The 20,957-nt window shown below is 40.8% G+C and overlaps 3 protein-coding genes and 2 non-coding genes across 6 annotated transcripts; 2 read left to right on the forward strand and 3 right to left on the reverse strand.

Moving 5' to 3' along the window:
* The first annotated feature begins 750 nt into the window (after window positions 1-750).
* LOC144036951 (major histocompatibility complex class I-related protein 1-like) lies at window positions 751-5,261 on the forward strand. Of its 2 annotated transcripts, XM_077547977.1 has the most exons (8): window positions 758-918; window positions 1,819-2,085; window positions 2,224-2,502; window positions 3,491-3,790; window positions 3,887-3,994; window positions 4,078-4,095; window positions 4,188-4,306; window positions 4,387-5,261. In XM_077547977.1, exons 1-7 carry the CDS (start codon window positions 855-857, stop codon window positions 4,295-4,297), a joined length of 1,146 nt encoding a protein of 381 aa, XP_077404103.1. In that variant the 5' UTR covers window positions 758-854; the 3' UTR covers window positions 4,298-4,306; window positions 4,387-5,261. The 2 variants fall into 2 exon arrangements, with proteins under 2 accessions (XP_077404102.1, XP_077404103.1); XM_077547976.1 differs by having other exon boundaries at window positions 751-918; window positions 4,078-4,306.
* Window positions 5,262-7,125: 1,864 nt separating this feature from the next.
* rplp1 (ribosomal protein lateral stalk subunit P1) lies at window positions 7,126-8,626 on the reverse strand. Its single transcript, XM_077547978.1, has 4 exons — window positions 8,410-8,626; window positions 7,533-7,607; window positions 7,333-7,447; window positions 7,126-7,254 (listed from the first exon to the last, which is right to left on the reverse strand). The coding sequence occupies exons 1-4, from the start codon at window positions 8,479-8,481 to the stop codon at window positions 7,172-7,174; spliced, it is 345 nt and encodes a 114-aa protein (XP_077404104.1). The 5' UTR covers window positions 8,482-8,626; the 3' UTR covers window positions 7,126-7,171.
* A 773-nt stretch (window positions 8,627-9,399) lies between these two features.
* On the reverse strand, window positions 9,400-14,032 carry clptm1l (CLPTM1 like). Its single transcript, XM_077549563.1, has 18 exons — window positions 13,763-14,032; window positions 13,020-13,255; window positions 12,842-12,936; window positions 12,585-12,774; window positions 12,329-12,492; window positions 12,102-12,180; window positions 11,847-11,964; window positions 11,688-11,782; window positions 11,505-11,589; window positions 11,162-11,265; window positions 10,958-11,023; window positions 10,809-10,859; window positions 10,636-10,718; window positions 10,524-10,558; window positions 10,391-10,446; window positions 10,272-10,316; window positions 10,070-10,185; window positions 9,400-10,000 (listed from the first exon to the last, which is right to left on the reverse strand). Exons 2-18 carry the CDS (start codon window positions 13,182-13,184, stop codon window positions 9,916-9,918), a joined length of 1,632 nt encoding a protein of 543 aa, XP_077405689.1. The 5' UTR covers window positions 13,185-13,255; window positions 13,763-14,032; the 3' UTR covers window positions 9,400-9,915.
* A 482-nt stretch (window positions 14,033-14,514) lies between these two features.
* Window positions 14,515-14,586, reverse strand: trnah-gug (transfer RNA histidin (anticodon GUG)). The gene has a single exon. It is a non-coding gene; the product is annotated as a tRNA-His (tRNA).
* Window positions 14,587-14,867: 281 nt separating this feature from the next.
* On the forward strand, window positions 14,868-14,939 carry trnah-gug (transfer RNA histidin (anticodon GUG)). The gene has a single exon. It is a non-coding gene; the product is annotated as a tRNA-His (tRNA).
* Window positions 14,940-20,957: the final 6,018 nt, after the last annotated feature.

A 20,957-nucleotide genomic window follows, 5' to 3' on the forward strand; every position in this document is an offset into this window, starting at 1 on the left:
GAAAAAAAGTAAAATAAAACAAAATCAAAAAAATCAAAAATAAAAGTAAAAAAATTCAAACTCAAAAGAATACAACCTAAAGTTAAAATCAAATAAAAGTGATGTATTTGCTGAAAGTCAGCATTTGCACACCTTGAATGCGAATCCGAGCTGTTGTTCTTGCTGGCGTGGCGTCAAGGAATTTTGTGTCACGCCAGGAAACTTGATCTTGACCACTTTCGCTTTCAAGCGTTCCAACGCGTCCTGACGCGTCCGATAAACCAGTGGTCCCCAACCACCAGGCCGCGGCCCGGTACCGGGCCGTGGGTCATTTGGTAACGAAAGAAAAAAAATTGCATTATTTTTTTCGAAAATTATGTTTTATTTTGAAAAGTGGCCGGATTCTGTCTGTTACACCGTCTCATTTGACAACACTGTTGTTGGTGCGACGTTACGGACACCGTTAATAAAGTTGCACATGATTACACAGTAGATTTACGTTCATTATTATTATAGAGAAAATACCAGTTTTTTTCTTGTCATTTTATTTTGTCTTTATCAGCTAAACCTTTAGATTGGGCCGTGAAAATATTGTCAGACATTAAACCGGTCCGTGGTACAGAAAAGGTTTGGGACCACTGCGATAAACAGTTTATTATTCAAATTTCAGCTTGACAAAATGAAATCATTTTATTATTCCTGTCCAAAGTGAAATGATTATGTCCAGTATTTTGTGTGTTTCTTGGCCTGACGTCACCCGGTCTGTGGTCACGTGATTTCCCCGAAATCAAAATCTAGCCGCTTCCTTGTTGCCTTCACCGTATTTGAGCGGCGTCTTCTGGTTTGCTTTGACGCGGGACCGAAAGGAGCAAAAGATGTGGAAGATGAACTTGTTGGGATTGTTTGTGGTGGTTGTGCAAATCCACAGCGTGACGCCTGGTAAGTGCACAAGTTGACTCTCCCAAGTTTTCACGTCTTAGTTGAAAGAAGCAACACTTGAACTGCAAACTGAAATATGCAAAAGATGTCATCCAGTGATGAAGTAAACTGTAAAGGAGATAAATAGCAAACGTGTTCGACAAGTGTATTCAAATTGTAGCATGTTGACAGGCAAAATAGAAGTCATAATTCATGAATTTCATCATGAATTAACTTTAATATATATATATATATAATTTCAAATATGAACAGTCCAAGATTTGTGGACAGCAAACAAACAAAATGTTTTTGTTTTCGCTTTGACCGATTCACTCGCTCACATTCCAAACTTGTAATGGTTGTATTGGAATATTTCATCAACAGAATTAATCTCCTCTTAAAAATACTTAACTTAAATACTCTATAATAATTGACAAAAATATAGTATGAACGAAAAAACATTTAGAATGAACAAAAAATATATACTGTGTTGTATAAGCAAATTAAAAAAATACTTTTCATGGAAAAATGACTGTAAATGAAAAAAGAACATATATGATGAATGAAAAAGCATTCATAAACTAACAATCATACCAAAACCCAAAAACATATATAAATAAACAAGAAAATCTACATAATTAACAGAAAATAAAATAAACGGGAAAGTAACACGGGCGAGAAACGAGGGAACACTGTACATACAAAATAGCAATGTTTGTGTAATAAAGGATTAATAAGCAAACTTATTAAGGAAGTGTTTGTTTGGTTTGTGTGTAAGAATGAGCTGAAATCAATCAATGTATTGAAATGAATGCAAAAGACAAATATGTGTTTTAACAACAATAAAAACAATTATTTCCTCAAAAAGATGTCAATCGTTTGGACGTCAAACAAACAAAATGTTTTTGTTTTCTCTTTCAGTGGTTCACACGCTCAAATATTTCCAAACTGCGTCCTCTCACATTCCAAACTTGCCATCGTACTTTTATGTTGGTTATGTTGACGGCGTTGAGATCTCTCGTTACGACAGCAAGAGCAGGAAAGCAAAAGCCAAACAGGACTGGATGAACAAAATCACCGACGAGGATCCGCACTACTGGGAGAGAGAAACACAGATCGGTATTAATAATGAGCAGGTCGACAAAGTCGACATTGAAACTGCTAAAGAGCGCTTCAACCAAACTGGAGGTTTGTTTACATTCAACTTTCTAACAACAAAAACATTTCATGTGTGAATACTTTTTGCTTTAACTATTCACACTCACACATTCTCAAGTCGGATGTGCAGAAGTAAGGTTGCTTTGTGTGTTTGTGTGTGTGTGTCAGGTGTTCACATGATCCAGAGGATGTCTGGCTGCGAATGGGACGACGAGACTGACAAGGTTGACGGTTGGCGACACGACAGTTACGACGGCGAAGACTTCATCTCGTTTGACTTGTCGACACTGAGATGGATCGCAGTTAAGCCGCAAGCTGTCGTCACCAAACACAAGTGGGACCAAGACGACGGCTATCAACAACACCAGAAGCATTATTACACTGAGATTTGTCCTTCTTACTTGAAGAAGTATGTGAGCTATGGGAGGGACTTCCTGATGAGAACAGGTACCAGCACGCCCCCTGGAGGAGCATGGCTGACATGGCAACATGCACTCTCGCCTTGCCCCTCTCACACATTCTCCATTTTCCTCACCTCGCATGTTCTGTTTTTCCTCTTACTAATTTCATCATCTTGCACTCCAACTTTCCTTATTTTCACACATTCTCTCCATCTTTCTCTTACGCTTTAAATCCATATTTTGTCCTTTCACACATTCTGGCCATTTTTTTCTGCTCTCACAGTTTCTATCCATCTCTCTCTCACTCATGCTCTCCATCTTTGGTCTTCACACACATTCTCTTCATTCATTATCCTCTCACTTTCTCTCCATCTTTGTCTTTTGTCATCCCTCCATCTTTCTGCACCTCATGCTCTCTAAAATGTTCCTTGTTTCACATTATCTTCATTCCTCTCACACAAATCTCTATGTACTTAATATTTTTGCACATTCTATTCATCCTTTCTACTTTCAATGATTTCCCCCTCTCACACATTTACTCTATCTTTTGTCCTCTCACACATTGTGGCTATATTTCTTCCTTTCACATAATCCCTGTCATCTTTCTGAGTTCACACTTGCTCTCCATGGTTTATCCTCTTCAACTTGTTTTCCATCTGTCATCCACTCACTTTCTTCCCATCTTCTGTCTCTTTCCTCTACGTTCCTCTCACACGACTCTCCAAGTTTCTCCTCTCCCAGGTTCTTTCTATCATTCTTTCACTTTCTCTCTTCTCTTCATCTTTTGCTCTTTCCTTCTTTGGTCCTCTCATACATTCACTTTAACTGTCATCCTCTCATGCTTGTTCTCCACACATCCTCTGTATTTTTCTCCTCTCACACAGTCTCTCTGTCTATCATTCTCCCACAAATGTTCTCCATCTGTTATTCTTATACATCTTTTCTCCTCTCACACATCCACTCCATCTGCCACTTTCTCCCCACCCTTCCTTCTTTGTTCCTCTCACACATTTTCTCCATCCCTTGCCCGGCAGAGCTGCCGGTGGTGTCGCTGCTGCAGAAGACGCCTTCGTCGCCGATCACGTGCCACGCCAGCGGTTTCTACCCGGCGGACTCCGTCCTGTTTTGGAGGAAGGACGGCGAGGAGCTCCACGAGGACGTGGAGATGGGAGAGCTCCTCCCCAACCACGACGGAACCTTCCAGACGACGGCCCACCTGAAAGCGGAGCTGCCGGCCGACACGGAGGGCCGCTACGAATGCGTCTTCCAGCTGGCCGGCGTCGAGGACGACATGGTCACCAAGCTGGACAGAAGAAGCATCCTGACTAACCATGGTGACGCACGCACGCACGCACGCACGCACGCACGCACGCACGCGCACGTGATCCTTGCGTGTCATTCACACGTCTTCCTTCTCACGTCTGGTCAAGAGGAAGACGCCACTAAGGTGACGCTGGCCGTTGTTGTCCCCTTGGCGCTCCTCGCTCTGCTGGCGCCGCTGCTCGTGCTCCTCGTCAAGCGTCACAAAAGCCCACCAGGTGAGGGACGCAAATGTTGGCCTGCCTGCCGGCAACATTCGGGTTCACAAGTCGCAACTTTCTTCCTCTTTTCTTCCTTGCAGCCAACTACGCTCCAGCTTGTAAGTCAAACATCTTCGCAGTCCTGTCCAGGTCCGATGTCCACCTTTGCGAAAAAACGCTCCACATCTCTCGCTATCTTTGCGTCCCGCAGCTGCTGACGCTTCCGAGCCCGATCCCGAGCCGGCCTCAAAGTCCGAGCCTGATGCCGAACCTGATTCCGAGTCAGTTCCTGAGGCCCATTCCGGGACCAGTTCCTCGTGACGTCACACGGTGAGTGAGCTGACACGGACTCCACGTGTTCTTGGACTCTGGATTCATGTCCACCATTTGCTGTGCTCGTCTTCGTGCAGGTGTCGGGACACGACAGAGACGTCTCCATCCAAGTGCTTGGATTTGAAAACAGAGAGAATTTTTCAATTCTGAAGTTCCTGTTTAGACACTCAATGGTTTTTACATGCTTTTGGTGTATTGAAGATTTATTTGAGTTTATCAAGTTGCTTTCTTTTTCTGTCTTGAATTTTTTATCCGTTTGATTTGTATGAAATTGTCAGTCACACGGTAAGAAGGATTTCTTCTTTCTTGGTATCACGCAGCCGATCTGAACTGCCAAAACTTTTGAAGTTGCGAGGCTGCCATATTGCTCCTCCCAAGAAACGTTTCTCTGCATACGATCCTATACATTTACAGTATCGGAATTGGAGAATATTTGAGACAGCACTTCGTAGAAACAGCATGATTTATAGTGTTTTAAATTTGTTAAACATAAACAAGAGGACTTCAAACATTTTACAACTTGCCTTAAATACCTGTATAAATTATATGCTTAATGATGTATACAGGAGGAAACTTGTATTATTATTTTTTTTGTTAAAGAATTATAACTTATTCAACAAAAGATTTATCTGCCAAATCTAATATTGGGTTCTAATGAACTGAGCGATACACACCCCGACCTGATACTAGCTGCCTACGAGCTGTATATGTCTCATGTGTACGTATGCCATATAGTTTATACAGTAGTCTGCTCGCGAAGTGGGAGGAGTAAGATGGCCGCCCTGTGACTTCAACGGCTTGCACGGGCGTGTATGGGTTATCGGCTATCCAGTCATATATTCAGGTCAGTGTTACGGGTTACATTTATCACAATGTTGTTGTTTGCACTTATTTGACCCTGTGATATAAATATTGGACCAATAAAAGGATGATGAATGACAAACATGCAAAATGTACGTTTTTTTTTCCTGAGGTCGGTCCAGTTTCTGGAAGCTACTCCTGTCCAGCCTCTCCTCTTCTTCTCACCTACAAGACGTAGGACGTCCTTAATTTAACTACGCTTTCTAATTTTCACCTGCTCTCCTGGGCACAATATAACTAGCTTGCTACCTTTCTCCTAAATGTCACGTCAAGCAACTCCCTCAATTTTCTTGTCATTGTCCCGACATTCAAACCCACTTCAGCAGCAGAGGGGGTGCTTGGCCTAATTTAATAATTACGCCGACACCTGCGTACGCGAGTCTGATGACGTCACAGACAGAAGACAGCTGTCTTCACTCACCTGGCCGGCGTCCGAATTTGTCGGCTACATCGCGTCACTCCCGGCGCGACTCGACAGCGCGCACGGATTTATGACTGATTTACACATAAGTGGATTGTCGGTCAATGTGATGCTAACGAGCAGTATTGACAATCCATTCATATGTAAGTCCGTGCGTGCTGTCGCGTCGGGAGTCAAGTCATGCAGACCACAAATTCGGTCTTCGGAGGACACAGCCTTTTGAATTTGGACACAAACCCGGTCTGTTTACATATTTATTATCTCGAAAAACTCGTGGAATGTCTAAGTGACAAACTTCGCCCCCTTTCTCCTAAGCAAGCCATGCGGGGTCACCAGGTAAGCCTGTAGATTACTACTTTTTGCCTCATGCACACCTTTAGTAAACTATATGGAAGCAGCACGTGTGTGGCTTGTTTCACTTCCAGCTTTCAAAAGACTGGTTGCTTTTGCTAATTTAAAGTCTGTCTGGTAACGGTCGGGGGCTTGTTGTGAAAGAAACTGGCTGTCATACTACAACAGTATTTTAATCAATAAATCAGTCTCTCTCTTTTTTATTTATTTAGTTTATTAAACAAGCGATTGGAGATCATTTTTGAATGCTGTCGTGTTGTGATTGGCCAACTGTGTATGATAGCAATACAGCCCACAGAGCCATAGACGTCTCGTCTAAGTTTAGACCAAAATTAGTCCGTCTATAATTGGTCTATTTTTTTAGCCCGAATCTAGACAATTAAGTAAATATTAAATAAATAACTGTAGGTTATATACATGATGGCAAAATGTTGGGTTACTACGTTTTAAATAGTCATTGTTCAATGTACAGTGTATTTCGTAATTAGACTTGATTTAGATGTCTAAATCAAGTTCCAATTTCAACTCTTTAGACCACATCCGGACGATTAATTTAAATGCATTGAATAATGTGTATTGACAAAGTAAGTAAATAACTGCAGAACATCAGTGTGAAACAAAATGCCAGATCACACGATTGACAAATGAAGCAGCCAATTCAATATCATATATCAACGTTAATGTGTATGTAAAACAAATTTAAGATTTACTGTATAACTCAGTAACTATTAAACATTAGCCATGTCATATTTTCCAGTTTTCTAATTAAACATATATATATATATATATATATGACCTTTTTTTGTGTCTAACTAAACTAGTTACCAGTAAATGTCATTTTACCTATTATAAAATATTTTGGGGAAATAATTGAATGCAACAAACGTTACAGGTCTCTTATGTCAGTGGGTTGCATTACAGAATGAAGCAAGCCATACTTTGCCCAACCTTGCATTAAAAGGTAAGCAAAGTTAACTTTTCGCTTTACGTTATACTAGTCTAAACACCATTTTATTTTGTATCCATCTTATGGGGCGGCCATTTTGTCACTTGCTGTTGACTGAAAATGACATCACAGTTCCTAAGGCCTCAGCTTGCTCGCATCACATGACCAAACCCCAGAAAACAGGTGAGCTGTGACAGCCGTGACTATCGTTATGTATGAAAGGTCACACAAGCAAGATATTTTTTTTTGGTCATTTTATTGCGTTTTTAGAAAAACAGCCAGTTTAATCAAAGAGGCCGAAGCCCATGTCGTCATCAGACTCCTCGGACTCCTCCTTCTTCTCTTCTTTCTTCTCCTCTGCCTTGGCTGTGGTGTTAAAAGGTGGTTAATAACAGTGGTTAAAAAAAAAAAAAACATTTTTTTTTAATGTTTTTTTTCTTTTACCTGGGGCATCTCCAGCAGAGGCAGCGGCTGCTCCAGCAGCGGGGGCTCCGGCTGGTGCGCCGCCTCCGGCGCCGACGTTGCAGATCAGGCTGCCGATGTCAATGTTGGACAGAGCCTATGGGACGTAAAAACAGGTAAGCATATTTTAAACGTTGTCACGTGTGCTTCATTTAAGCCTGAAAATGGCAGTTTTGCATTACCTTGGCGAAGAGACTGGGCCAGAAAGGCTCCACGGTCACGCCGGCGGCCTTGATCAGGGCGTTCAGCTTGTCCTCCTAGATACAAGAACATGGTCAAGAACATGAATTGAGCAATAGTAATACATTCATATTGACTTTATATACACTTTAATTTTTCAGAAACTTTTACTAAACTTCCTTCAACGTTGCATTCACACAAACGCCCTGGTGGATAAATTCAAATAAAAGTGTCAAAGAAAAACTATTAAATATGGTTTCAAATGTGATATTAAGGTTTTGAGCAGGGCTAAATTTCAAGTTTAAGGTAGAGATGGGAAAATGAAGCCTCATGAAGCACTTTTACTATTTTTTTACTCCTCTAGATGGTGCTCTTGGTTCAAATATAAAGGCTAGTGCAATGAAAATGTATTACATTTCCACTGCCTTTTTAAACTAATAGTGCCATCTAGAGGAGTCAAATAATATCACAAGTGCTTCATGAGGCTACATTTTCCCATCACTAGTTTAAGGTTCCAAAACGGGGCTTCACGTGCCAACTTCATGTATGGCGCATCACGTTTAAACAATTATGGGTTCTTCTTATAAAGATGCTAAATATGTATTTTTTTGTAAACAAGCAGTGTGACATTATAAGCGACATAATAGCATACCGTTTTCAGTCGTCACTCGTGTCCTGCCAGGAGTTAGCCTAGCATTAGCAGCAGCTCGTTTTAAACCCACTGGCTTATTATATCAATATCGTTATCCCGCTTTCCAGACAAAATTAAACTTTAATAACAACGCAGCCATTTCTATCGCTGCTCGTTCTGTGGCCATTATAAGCCTCAAAAATGAATCCTATGTGTGGCTAAGCTAACGGGGCGAGCGGGACACTTACGGTGACAGTGACTTCATCGTCGTGGAGGATGAGAGCCGAGTAAATACAGGCGAGCTCGGACACGGATGCCATCGTTTATGTTTGTTTTTATGTTTAAAGAGTCGGATGCCTAAAATTGACGGTGCTAGTCGCCGGATTATGGGCCTTAGCTTCGGGTGAAGAACCGAGCACCTTAGGCAAGTTGACTTCCTGATACTGGAAAGGGACCGAAGTGGGCGGGAGTTTGATTTTTATAGTTTGTTCCGGCGGGGACTGACGTCATGACGCATAGCCAGTAAAGATTGACGTAGCCCGCGCGGAGAAGCTGGACGTGTTTTGTTTTTTCTCTCCATGATCTTTATTTAAATAAATCCAGACAATACACTGTAGCAAAATATTTTAGTACAACTATATCAGTTTAGATTTGAAATGAGACTGTAAAAATACATTTTATAAATATATGTCACTTTTTTAATGTTAATTTAATGTGTAAACGTTTCTATTGTGCTAATGATTGTATTTCAATGATAAAAGTAAAGAGATCAAACTACTTTACTTTTGCCAAGTTTTGCACTTTTTTGGGTCCATTTTTGATTCTAAAAAATGTATTTCCTTGGATGATATGTACATGGTTTTGATTATATGATAATTAGACTCTATCCTTGTTATATATATTTTAATATTTATTTACGGTCATAATAGAGCTAGCTGATCTGTTTGCTAAACATCCGGTTTACTTTTCAGATTTCTAAGTCAATCTTTTTTTGATGGAATGTACATATTTGACCACGTTTATCCTAAAATGTGACTTAATTTGACTGATTATGTATATAATGTATATTTAAGTATGCATATTTAATAAAGACAGTTTCAGGCTAATAACGATTTTAACACATTACATATGTGACTCTTAAGTCAATCTTTTAAATGGACATGCGTTTGATTATATTTGACTAATAGTTTACATAAATAATCACACTGATTTGTTGCTAATCAAAACATCAAAACCAGTTTGCATATTCAGTCAGTTTATTACATCTCAAATAATCACATCAATTAAAACCATTTAAAAAAAAAATGTCTGTAACTACACCGAGAGGAAAACCCTGAACTTTGAGAGAATGTACCTAAAAAGTCACATTAGAACAATGGAATGGAGCCTAAATGTGATAAATCTGTAGCAATACTTTCTCTGTCCATTTCTGTGCCTATTTGAAAAAATCCAACAGAGCGACTCTGCTAAATGTAAACTGAAAAAGAAAAATCCTTTCACATTTGGCACTGATCATGATGTATGTTAAACAAATTCTTGTGCAAAATGGAATTAAAAGGAAACGGCATCCTGATATGAAGACAAAAAAAGGAACATTTTAATTGGACGCAACAGAGTTGACATAAAAAACAAAACAAATTGGTGTCATCTAAAATCCTCACAAAAATGTTCCTCAATATTTGTGTGGGGGGAAAAAATCCAGTTAAAACCTTTACAAATATGTACGGATCTTTATTTTCCTTCACTTGTCCTTCTTAGTCCTTGTGAGATTTCCTTTTGGGTTTGTCATCATACGAAATTCCATATTCGTTGACCCTCGTCTTGTCCACTGGGTAGAGCCTGAGGAGGAGCAAGAGGTTTAGCTGTGATTTTATTTATGTTTGCGCTTGCGAGTTAATGTGAGCGTACCATCGCTGGTAAAGGTAAACGAGAAAGACCACATCGTCCCGGAAACAGGCCAGTCGGTGGGATGTCGGCATGGTGATGATGAAGGCAAACACGTCGTCGATGAAGGTGTTGAATGCCTGACGTCATAAAAATAATAATTATTGTGAGGAAAAAAAAAAACTGGAGTTAGTACACATTTGTGCAATTGTCCCCGTGTTCTCACCTTGTACATAAAAGCCTTCCAGGGCAGATGAGCCACCGACTTCAACTGTTGGATGATGAAGAAAAAAAAGCATTTTAAATACATACTGACAGTTGATTATTAAATACTTATAAACTCACCTTATAGTTGACAAACAGTTGAGGAAGCATGAAGAGGAAGCCAAAGGCGTAGACACCTAAAATATATATATTAAAAAAAAAAAGATGATATAGTGACGTTGAGCGTTAAAAACAAGTGCTGGTCCAAACCTACCGTTCACCATACTGTTGATGAGCCACGAGTACCAACTACAAGACACAAATAAGACACCTAGTTAGTGAATGCTGAGCGAACACTCGAGAACTTACAACTTCCCATTCCCAACCTTTTATAACGCAGGAATATTAGCGCGTACAGGGCTCCCCCCAAGCACAGTGGGTAGAGAAGGTACGAGAGGTATTTCATGGCCTTACAGGGGGGAAGACGAGAAATGATCACGTTAAGCATGTCACTTAAAAAAAAAATAAAAATAAAAATAAGCAAAGTTGCGGGGGTTACCTGTGTGTCGTACTCTCCTGTTCTTCTCTCCGACTCGTCTAACTTGCCAAACTGCAAAGAAAAACACTTTCTGATGCATGTGCATGTATTATGCTCATTGTGGTTTCTGATTAACATTCCCGCCCGTTTGTTTGTGTCCATCAACCTACCAGGAATGTCGGCTTTCCTCCTTTCCAGATCACCTGAATCTTCAGGGCCTTCTTCACTTTCCACACCTACAACAAACATCCGCTTAGTCCAATCTGTCCACATAATAATGGCACAGTTTTTCCTCACCTATTGTGAAATCACTTATTCCAATAAATATAGGACTTAAAAAAAAAGAGATGAAATTCTAAATTGTGCGCTCTCACCTCAATAATGGCGCCAATGCCGGCAGGGATGAGCACCAGCAGGCTAGTTTGCTCGTCGAACAGGTACAGGAAGATGATGATGGTGCTGAAGCATCGCCACAGCACTAACACAGGGAATCAACATTATTTTTATCATTAAAATTCATCGAAATAGCCATGTTCCACCTAAGAAAAATAACTAGCTCCCTTTTCCATGATTAGGGGTTGTAGCGCCCCCTGTTGCTCTGGCATGCGCATGACAGCTTGTGAATACATTTTTGCATAGGTGAAGAATTTTTTTAGAGGGCAGATTGTGTAAAATAAAATAAACTAAATGGAAATTAATGATCTTAAGTTGTCGTACCCGCCTTGCTTGACATCCCCACCATGCTTTTCTTCTCTTTCCAGAAGCTGATATCATTCTTGAAGGCCAAGAAGTCAAAAAGCAACTGAATACAAACACAAAAAAAGAGGACATTTCCACCGTTCTATTAATCTGATTTACCTTAATCAAAACAAGTACAGGCATCTTTGGAGAAAGACTCACATGGAAGGCAGCCACGAAGAAGGTCAAAGCCAGAAAGTACAAATTGGTGTCAGTGAAGATCCCTTTAATCTCGTCAGCGTCCTTCTCCGTGAAGCCTGCGAGGGGCAAACGGCGTTGTGAAATGGCGGCACGAGACTGGCGTGTTTGTGAGGGTCGTACCAAACTGTTGCAGGGAGTAAACGGCATCTTGCATGTGGATCCAGAACCTGAGTCTTCCCAGGGAGATGGCGTCATAGGAAATGGTAAGAGGAAGCTCCAGGGTGGTGTTGTTTATTTCCTAATAACACAACATAGAACGTCTAAATCTAATACCCATTCATTTGCTGCTTCAGGTACTATTACGGGTGTCATTTTTTTCTGCAACTATTATTTCTTTTCAATTAATAGAAATACAAATGTTTGGAATTGCATTACCAGGAGATCCTTGACGCGGTTGCTCAGCTCATCAACAAAGAGCAGAGGTAGGTAAACCGTTTTCTTGCCATTTTGAAACCTGAAAACAATAATCAGCATAATTTAATACAAATAAATAAATGCAAAAAAAAATTAAATAATAAAATAACAAAAATAAAAATAATTTAAAATATATAATATAAATATACACAAACACGTCGGCTAGATATAAGATGGCAGATTCTTACGCTCGGAGGTAGCGGCGCACGTCACTCGGAAGGTGTTCCTTGTCAAACACAAAATGGTCGCCCACAATATTCAGCGTCAGGCGAGAGCGCCAGTGCGAGACGGGCTGGTCTGACACGCCTTCTTCTTTGCGTTGTTTGGTCTGGCGGGCCTCTTCCGCGACACCCTGTGAGATAGGATGGCAAACATGCAAGTTACACCCTGCCAGTTGGTTTGTTAAACTGTAACCTTCATTAACTATGCTCGAGTGCGTCACACCTGCGTTTGGTCCTCTCGGGATATAAGGGAGATTTCAGGGGGCTTGGGCACCATATAGGCAGTGAGCTGGGCCGCCAGGTGCACCTGCCGCGGGTCCTGCCACGGCGTGACGCCGGCCTGGTGGACAAACACCAGCGCATACAAAGTCCCGTTGTTGCGCGTCTTCTTGGGTAATGAGACGTTCACAGTCCTGGAGAAGAGACAAACTCTCGGTTAGTTAGCGATTAACTAATAGGCGGCAATCAGCATCTACGGACCTCTCAAACTTTTCGTTGATATTAAAATTCTCCTCTTTGTGGATGAGGGTGTGTCCCCCATCAGCATTGAGCCGGAGAGCCGTGTAGATGCTCATCTGGAAGATGCACACAAATGATATGCGTTCGTAAAAAACACGCCAAATTCTCCCTACTGCAGATAAGATAACCCAATCCTGACCTGGAGCTCGGGGTTTCCGGCCAGGAAGGGTGTGATGCAGCCGGTGCCGCCGGGCGGCTCGCATGGTTTGGTGTACACGATGCCGTACATCACCCAGCAGGTGTGCACCACGTACACCACGAACAGACCTATCACCAGGGTGGTGAACGACGACTTAAGGAACATGGTGCCGGGGGTGGTTTGGTGTCTCCTCGACTAGCTGTGGGGCTGGCCCATGTCAATCCAGATAGTTGCAGCTACAACAACAAAAAGGAAATTTGGCGAACCTGCTCATCTGGTTTAGTCATTAAGAGTTTGCAAAGCTTTCTGTTAGATGTTTGGCAATACTGTTTGTTAAAATGAAAAAGCTGAAGTCCCTACTAACTATTTATGCGTGCCTTTGTGTCAGTCTTGTAATATGCACTGGTATCTACCTAAATAATTAATAAGTGAAGTACAGATACCTGAAAAAATAATGCAGTAACGTTACGTTCCAGTACGACTAGGAATTATAAAGTAATCATCCAGTGAACGAAAACCGCCTGGTGCGGTCAGGAGTGATTAAATACAACACACGTTTTTTAAAGTGCAAGAGATAGAAGGACAGTAATTACGCAATCGCAACAAAAATCGGTTAAATACAGTGGTCGCAAAAATCAATTTTATGTGACAAAAATCCGTAGTTAAGAACGGCGTATTGTGTATATATGCTCGTTGGTCCCGTATGTACGTGTTGATTAAAAAATGTAACAATTCAAACTAACCGGTGTAGATAGTGTCCGGCTGTCAGTGACGGGACATTGGCGGCTCCCTCCCTGCGACTTGTCTCGTCCCCTTTACGGATCCCGGCCGTCTCATTCACCGCGATGACATCGTCTTTTTAAAAACCCGCCCCAAGTGCCTTGGCTGCCGGTCCAAATATCAGGCATACGTCATCCCTTCCAATCGCATCTCCATCCAGAGAGCAAAAAAACCATTAAATTCAAATTATCTGTCGTGTAGCGTGAGGTGGATTTACACTACTTCCGGTATCCACTTCCTGGTTCGGCGATTTAAACGTGATTTGGCCGTATTGGTTAACGCGAGAAATAGCGAGATTACAACTCCCCAAAAAATGACACTATCAACAATATACCTGCTGTATAACATTGTAAACTGCAGTTTTAACGAATATATATTAGCAATTTGTGTTTGAACAGCAGCCTTGAGATGCTTAATACTGGTCACTGCTGATTTAAAGTGCTACGGAAGGTAGGCTATAGGCAATCTGTACTTTTAAATGTAATTATTTCATTTATGCAATTTACTTCAATATGGCGTCACAAAATGCTATCGTGTTCACATGTACTGCAATTTGAAACACTACACAGTTTGTGGGGTGAAAAGATGTGCAATTAGTGTGGTTTAACGTTACATTTGTTTAAATCAGTGCTTCGAAAGTACACCATTTGAACTTTTTTCAAATACTGTACAGTATTTCAAATTATTTGTTACGAGCAAAGATGAAGTTCAAAAGTGCCGTGACCCGGATTCGAACCGGGGTTGCTGCGGCCACAACGCAGAGTACTAACCACTATACGATCACGGCTGTTGGTTAAATGTAATACAGTTGCATCCTAGACAGAGAGCCAAGTCAGCCAGGCTACTGTCAGAATAGTGCCCCTTTAACCTGCAGTAATTGTGCACCCGAAAAAGCTTAGCTAAAATACTAGTAAGTACTCAATGCAACAGGTTACATGTTATTTTAGTTTAAACTGCTTTTCCAGCGTGCGGTGCAGTATTGTACACATCTCCACCGACAAATCACGTCCCTCCCATGTCGTTTGCGGCAAAACTCTACAGATATTCAACTATTCGAGGTGCGCAACAGCCGTGATCGTATAGTGGTTAGTACTCTGCGTTGTGGCCGCAGCAACCCCGGTTCGAATCCGGGTCACGGCAATTTTGAATTTAAGTTTGTATGAGATAAAAATGAAACAGCTTTTCCTCTACCCAATTTTTGGCTTTTGTTTTGCATAACTAAGCAAACCAATGTACCCCTGTTTAAATCTTAAAATCGTTTTGAAACACGTTGTACATATGCGCATGAAAATTGCAAAAGCATAGCATGTCGAGAAAATAGTGTACAGTAATGAAAATGCCATTTACCGGAAATACCTCTTGATCACAGTAATACCAAAGATATTTAGTGGATTAACTGGTTAAAGGCGGCATAACCAGGAGTTGAACTTCTCCCGAGTGGTCAGGATGTTCCTCTGGTTTTTCAAATAACACTACCAGAAGCTAGAGAGCTATCATAGGGCTTAATAAAACACCAAAAGTATTATTCAAAAATGCGTGATGTTATCAACAGCATAAAGCCCTTGAGAATGAATAGTTTTATGTTGTGTCAGCATTAAAGGGGCAATGAAAATGCTGATAAATACGAAAAGAGGCAGCGTTCACGTGTCAATCCAATCTGGCAAACAAATCAAAACAAAACAGTTGTTATCGCTAGTTAATTTAGCTTTTGGTTGCCAGTTCACACGTGAGCAATGACAAAAATGGTTTTGATAGCTAACTTTTTCCTTTTGTGCATATCAGAGTCTTTATTTTTTTGCTTTTACTTCAGTAAAGTGTATCAATACTTCTATTTTTAATTGTCCTTTTTTTTTTATATAAAAAAAAAAGACAAATATCTACATTTCTACTTTCAGTCCTGAGTGTTTGTACTGTACTTTTGCCACGGGTGTGCCTGTTCGTGTCAGTGTCCAATCAAATGACGAGTTGTGACGTCACCCCAATGCTTCTCACAACCACTAGGGGGCATACTTGCTTCATACCTGGGGTTTGCCAAAATGAATGCATTGACCTTTTCTAGCTATATGTACTTTTTTTTCAATGCTTTAACCATAATATTTCCAAGCAGGCCAGAAAGTGTGAAAGGTAAGGAGAAGGGTTAGAAGAATATAAAAAAAAAAACTCTTGTCAGTGTGGAGTTAGCCTTTGGGCAGAGGAGAGAATGTCAAGAACAGTATGAGGGTGTAAAAAATGCAAAGGAGAATGGCAGCATTTCAAAGATAGAAGAAGGGTGCCCCCCCCCCCCCCCACCCATCCCTGCAACCGACGCATCCCTCGCCCGTCTACTTGTCAGAAGTGATTAAAAGGCCTTGGCCGTTCCCTGTGCCAGTGATGTACTTCCTGCCTCCCCTCGGGATACCCGAGTCAAATAGATGAAGCAAATTGCAGACTTTCCGCTCCCCCGCGAGACGACGAGCAGGAGGAGATCCTCGGGCACATTCTTCCTTTGCCACTTTGAGGCGAAAAGGTGGAAAGGTGACCACGTTCGGGCCGTCGGGCCCTCTCAGCTCGGAAAGTCATGGCGGCGGAATCTCGGCCGCCCACTGCCATTTGCTCATAAAACATGATGAGGTGCGCTTTAAGGAATATTAATCGCACCGGCACAGTCTATACATGGATGAAATGTAATGGGACTACTTGTGTAAGGACGTATGACGTCCACCAATTGGTGGCGCAGCAGCTCCATCTCGCGCCGCCAACCTCCGTCCGTCTCCATCCTCTCGCATCGTCATTACGCGGCGATGATCCATAATCACCCCGTCGCGTGTCTCCATTAACATCCATCACTCTTCATGGAGTTTTGCTACTAATGGAGGAGAGGAATCGACATTGAGTACGACTCGTTTCCAAATGACCTCCCGTGTGGATACAATCCCTACGCCAGGGGTGGCCAAGTTCGGTCCTCGAGAGCCACTATCCAGCCTGTTTTCCATGTTTCTCTCCACTAACACACCTGATTCATGATCAGGATCGTTGTCAGGCTTCTGCAAAGCTTGCTGATGAGCTGATCATTAGAATCAGCTGCGCTGAAGGAGGAAGACATGGAAAACAGGCTGAATAGTGGCTCTCGAGGACCCAACTTGGCCACCCCTGCCCTACGCTGACATTTGCATGTGTGGCCGGCGCTATCAAACGGACATCTTTAGCTGCCAGGCCAGCAGAATGATGAAAAAGTTGGATGTTTTTAGCCTGCCAGGTAATCTGGCCTGCTTCAAAAGCTCCACATTTGATTAAAGCTTCAGCACTTAAGTAGAAGTTAGTCACACCAAGGTTGCTCGGGGTGTATTATATCCGGAAATTCAACACATGCCGTTCAGCCAAGATATGCAAGGCATGAGAAAATCTCTCCGTTTTATCGAAGTCAGCCATTCCGTGTGCTTGCAAACTGGGAAAAGGTTGAACAATTCTCATTAATGATCATTTTTCATGTGAATTATAGTCTGGGAATCTTTTTAAATCGCTTCCCTTTCTGCCGTCATCGCTGTCCTGCATTGAAAAAAAGAGAGAATAAAAATCCCCATACATCCTCCTTTGCTTTAGCCTCATTCTCATTCCACACTTCCCGCCGCTCGTCGTATCTGTCACTCTTTTCTCATTTACCCGTCTCCATTCTCCCCTTTTCCCGCCGTCTTGTTTCCCAATGATTAAACAATGCCGCCGCCCTGGCGAGCCCACACTATTCTTTTTAATGCCTGCCGTCCGTCCCTCCCTCGCGCCGCTCTCCCGCCCGTCTATCGGAATCTTTAACCTCCCACCATCCGTCTCGCCTTGTCGCCTTCATTATTTCTCTCCCTCTCTCCGTCCTTCTCGCCGCAGCCTCCCGTGCCCTGTCGCCTCGTGATTGAACGAGTTGAGAAGTTAGTCGGATACCCTTCTGCTGTCCTCCAAGGTAACACCCACACACACTCACCTGACCTGGCCCATCTATCTATCTATCTATCTATCTATCTATCTATCTATCTATCTATCTATCTATCTATCTATCTATCTATCTATCTATCTATCTATCTATCTATCTATCTATCTATCTATCTATCTATCTATCTATCTATCTATCTATCTATCTATCTATCTATCTATCTATCTATCTATCTATCTATCCATCCATCGCTAGCTAGATTGCTATATAGCTACCTAGCTGGTTAGCTATCTATCTATCTATCTATCTATCTATCTATCTATCTATCTATCTATCTGGTACAACATGGCTTTGATGGACCTTGTCTTTTTTTGGGCTGGATGACAAACGCGCACGCACACACGAATACTGTATGCAAAGTCACCTTAATAGCAGGAAGTGCAAAAACAGCGGAGAAAGTTTGTGACCCTGTCAATCACTGCCGTTTACAATATTTATTATTTTACGTGATTGATTGATACTTGCAGCCTTTTGTCCTTATTGGGGACATGTTGTGAAAAGGTGACACAAATTGTTGGGTCTCTGGAGTGACTGGTCAGCCATCAAGTTTGAAATGATTCCACTGCAGTGAATCTTTTGTTCGCTGTTTCAGAAAATGTGTTTGCATTTTCAGAATAATTTAGATAATAACCACATTCATGAGAAAATTTATCCCGACTTGCCATCCAGGCTGGGTAAAATCTGCCATTTTGTAAACAGTAGTCGGATTACACAAAAAGCTAATTTAGCACAGGTTAGCATAATTCATTAGCATTAGCAAACAGTCTTAGGTTTTGATTAGGAGCACTTACGCGACTGTTCGGCTAAGTTGTTGATACATTTTTGTTACCAATGCATGGATCTGATTGGCGATGAAGTGCTGCCTCCACAAGTGAAAATATTACAGTATTCGTGACCCGACGTTTGCAAATTCATTTAAAGAAATGTCAATTCCAGATTTTTTTCTGTTTGCGGCAGGGCTCAGCCCATGTCTCCTGCGAAAAGCTGTGCGTCAGTAATTCTTTACTTTTTGTGTATATTACCATCATGTTATTAACTCATTCACTGCCATTGACGGCTATTGACGTCAAAGAGTAATTTGAACTATTTCTATTAGTTTAACATTTTTTCCCACTTTTGTTAACAAGAGTATGAAAACCTAGAAAAAAAAATATTGTACATCTAGAACAGATATCAAATTTATGATTAATTGGGAGTTAACTATTGAAGTCATGCGATTAATTACAATTAAAAAATGTAATCGCCTGATGCGATTTAAAAAAAAGAAAATATAAAAAATTAGGAGCGTCATGCGATTACATTTTTTTGTCGTAATTAATTGCATGACTTCACGAGTTAACTCACGATTAATCACAAATGTTATATCTGTTATGGTTTTTATATTAAAAAATGGTATGTTTTCATACTCTTGTTAACAAAAAGTTAAACTAATAGAAATAGTTAAAATAAACATTTGACGTCTATAACCGTCAATGGCAGTGAATGAGTTTATTTGGTGTCAGAATTGGGGTCAAAATCAGCAAAGGAGGCATGAAACTAAAGTTCCTTCCATGTCCATTCTCAACAATATGTAGTTGACACTTATGCACGATGCGTGTGTGTCTGGAGGTCTCCCTCCTCAGGCTGCGTCCTGATGGACATGAAAGGAATTCTGGGAAGTCATCTCATGCTACGGAGTGAGGGTAAGTGGCATGCCATGCGAAGCTCATCCTCGTCGCGGGGCTGAAAGGAGGCTTTCATCCCTTATCCTCCATCAGCCGCCCGTCTTTTTGTGCGCGCGCCCTCGACCGCTCTTGTCCGCTCTTTTCTTGCCCCTTTCATAGTTTTCTGCTTTGATTTTTTCCCCATGTACATTTCCTGCTTTCATTTGCATTCCCTTTCCTCCTCCTTCCTACTCACCTTATTTCCCTCATCCTTCTCTTTTGCCTTGACTGCGAACATGAAATGATCAAAGTGCCCATTCTGGCCATGACAGTTCAATTTTAGCAGGGCACAGCATGTCCGCACAACACACACACACACACACACACACACACACACACACACACACACACACACAAATGTGTAAACGAGCGAGGCAAGTTGCAATCTGCTTTTAATCTCTTTGAAAAGCAGAGCGAAAATCAACCGCGACGCAACATCAAACATTGGCGGTTAAGCTGCTCTCAGGTGATCAGTTCAGCAAAATGCATGTGTAAAGCATGTAAATGTTCATACAGTCCCCTTCCAAAAGCATCGGAACGTTTTTTGTTTTTGTCGTAGACCGAAGATATTTGAGTTTGAGAACAAAAGGCGATTATCAGACATAAGTTCAAAAATCCAGCTTTTAGTTCATGTTATTTACATCAAATTATTTATATCTTTAACTCATTCATTGCCATTGACGGTTATAAACGTCAAAAAATAATTTAAACTATTTCTGTTAGTTTAACTTTTTTTTTCTACTTTTGTTAACAAGTAGTATGGAAACCTATATTTTTATTGCACATTTAGAACAGATATAACATTTGTGATTAATTGTGAGTTAACTATTGAAGTAAAAATTATTATTTTTTTAATGTTTAAACGGAGGCACTAAAACATTAACTCATTCACTGCCATTGACTTTGGGCAGAGGAGATTCATTTATTTGAACTATTTCTATTAGTTTAACATTTTTTCCCACTTTTGTTAACAAGAGTATGAAAACCTAGATTTTTTTTTACTGTACATTTAAAACAGATATAACATTTGTGATTAATTGTGAGTTAACAAGCTAAATTATGGGATTAATTATGATTGAAAAAATTATCGCCACATTTTTCTCAATTTTGTCAGCAAGAGTATAAAAAGAAAAAAAGAAGAAAAAAAGGAAGAAAAAAAAGAAAAGATTATTAAAAATTAGGGGCATCAGGCAATTAAAATTTGTAATTGTAATTAATCGCATGACTTCACTAGTTAACTCACGATAAATCACAAATTTTACTTATTTATTAGTTACTTACTTATTTATTTGTTATACTCTTGTTAACAAAAGTGGGAAAAAAAATAAACTAATAGAAATAGTTCAAATGAATTTTTGATGTTTATAGCCGTCAATGCTAGTGAATGATTTAATGTCTGGCGAGTCTAAGATCATCCACTTTTCCTCCTTTTTTTTTTTTTCTTTTTTCTGGGGAGAGCTCAGTACATCCACTTTTCCTCCTGATGAAGCCTTTTTG

The sequence above is a fragment of the Vanacampus margaritifer genome, chromosome 17 (assembly GCF_051991255.1).
Source record: "Vanacampus margaritifer isolate UIUO_Vmar chromosome 17, RoL_Vmar_1.0, whole genome shotgun sequence".
Lineage (NCBI taxonomy): Eukaryota > Metazoa > Chordata > Actinopteri > Syngnathiformes > Syngnathidae > Vanacampus > Vanacampus margaritifer.

Bases quoted from the DNA above. Each gene is read 5' to 3' on its own strand.
- LOC144036951 (XM_077547976.1), top strand. From the start codon at position 855: ATGTGGAAGATGAACTTGTTGGGATTGTTTGTGGTGGTTGTGCAAATC. The intron at 919-1,818 runs GTAAGTGCACAA...TTTCTCTTTCAG, and splicing joins AATCCACAGCGTGACGCCTG to TGGTTCACACGCTCAAATAT. The intron at 4,307-4,386 runs GTGAGTGAGCTG...GTCTTCGTGCAG, and splicing joins GTTCCTCGTGACGTCACACG to GTGTCGGGACACGACAGAGA.
- rplp1 (XM_077547978.1), bottom strand. From the start codon at position 8,481: ATGGCATCCGTGTCCGAGCTCGCCTGTATTTACTCGGCTCTCATCCTC. The intron at 7,608-8,409 runs GTAAGTGTCCCG...TCTTGTATCTAG, and splicing joins ACGATGAAGTCACTGTCACC to GAGGACAAGCTGAACGCCCT. The intron at 7,255-7,332 runs GTAAAAGAAAAA...TTAACACCACAG, and splicing joins CTCTGCTGGAGATGCCCCAG to CCAAGGCAGAGGAGAAGAAA.
- clptm1l (XM_077549563.1), bottom strand. From the start codon at position 13,184: ATGTTCCTTAAGTCGTCGTTCACCACCCTGGTGATAGGTCTGTTCGTG. The intron at 12,493-12,584 runs GTGTGACGCACT...CCTATCTCACAG, and splicing joins CCCGAGAGGACCAAACGCAG to GGTGTCGCGGAAGAGGCCCG. The intron at 10,860-10,957 runs GTAGGTTGATGG...TTTTCTTTGCAG, and splicing joins GAGGAAAGCCGACATTCCTG to TTTGGCAAGTTAGACGAGTC.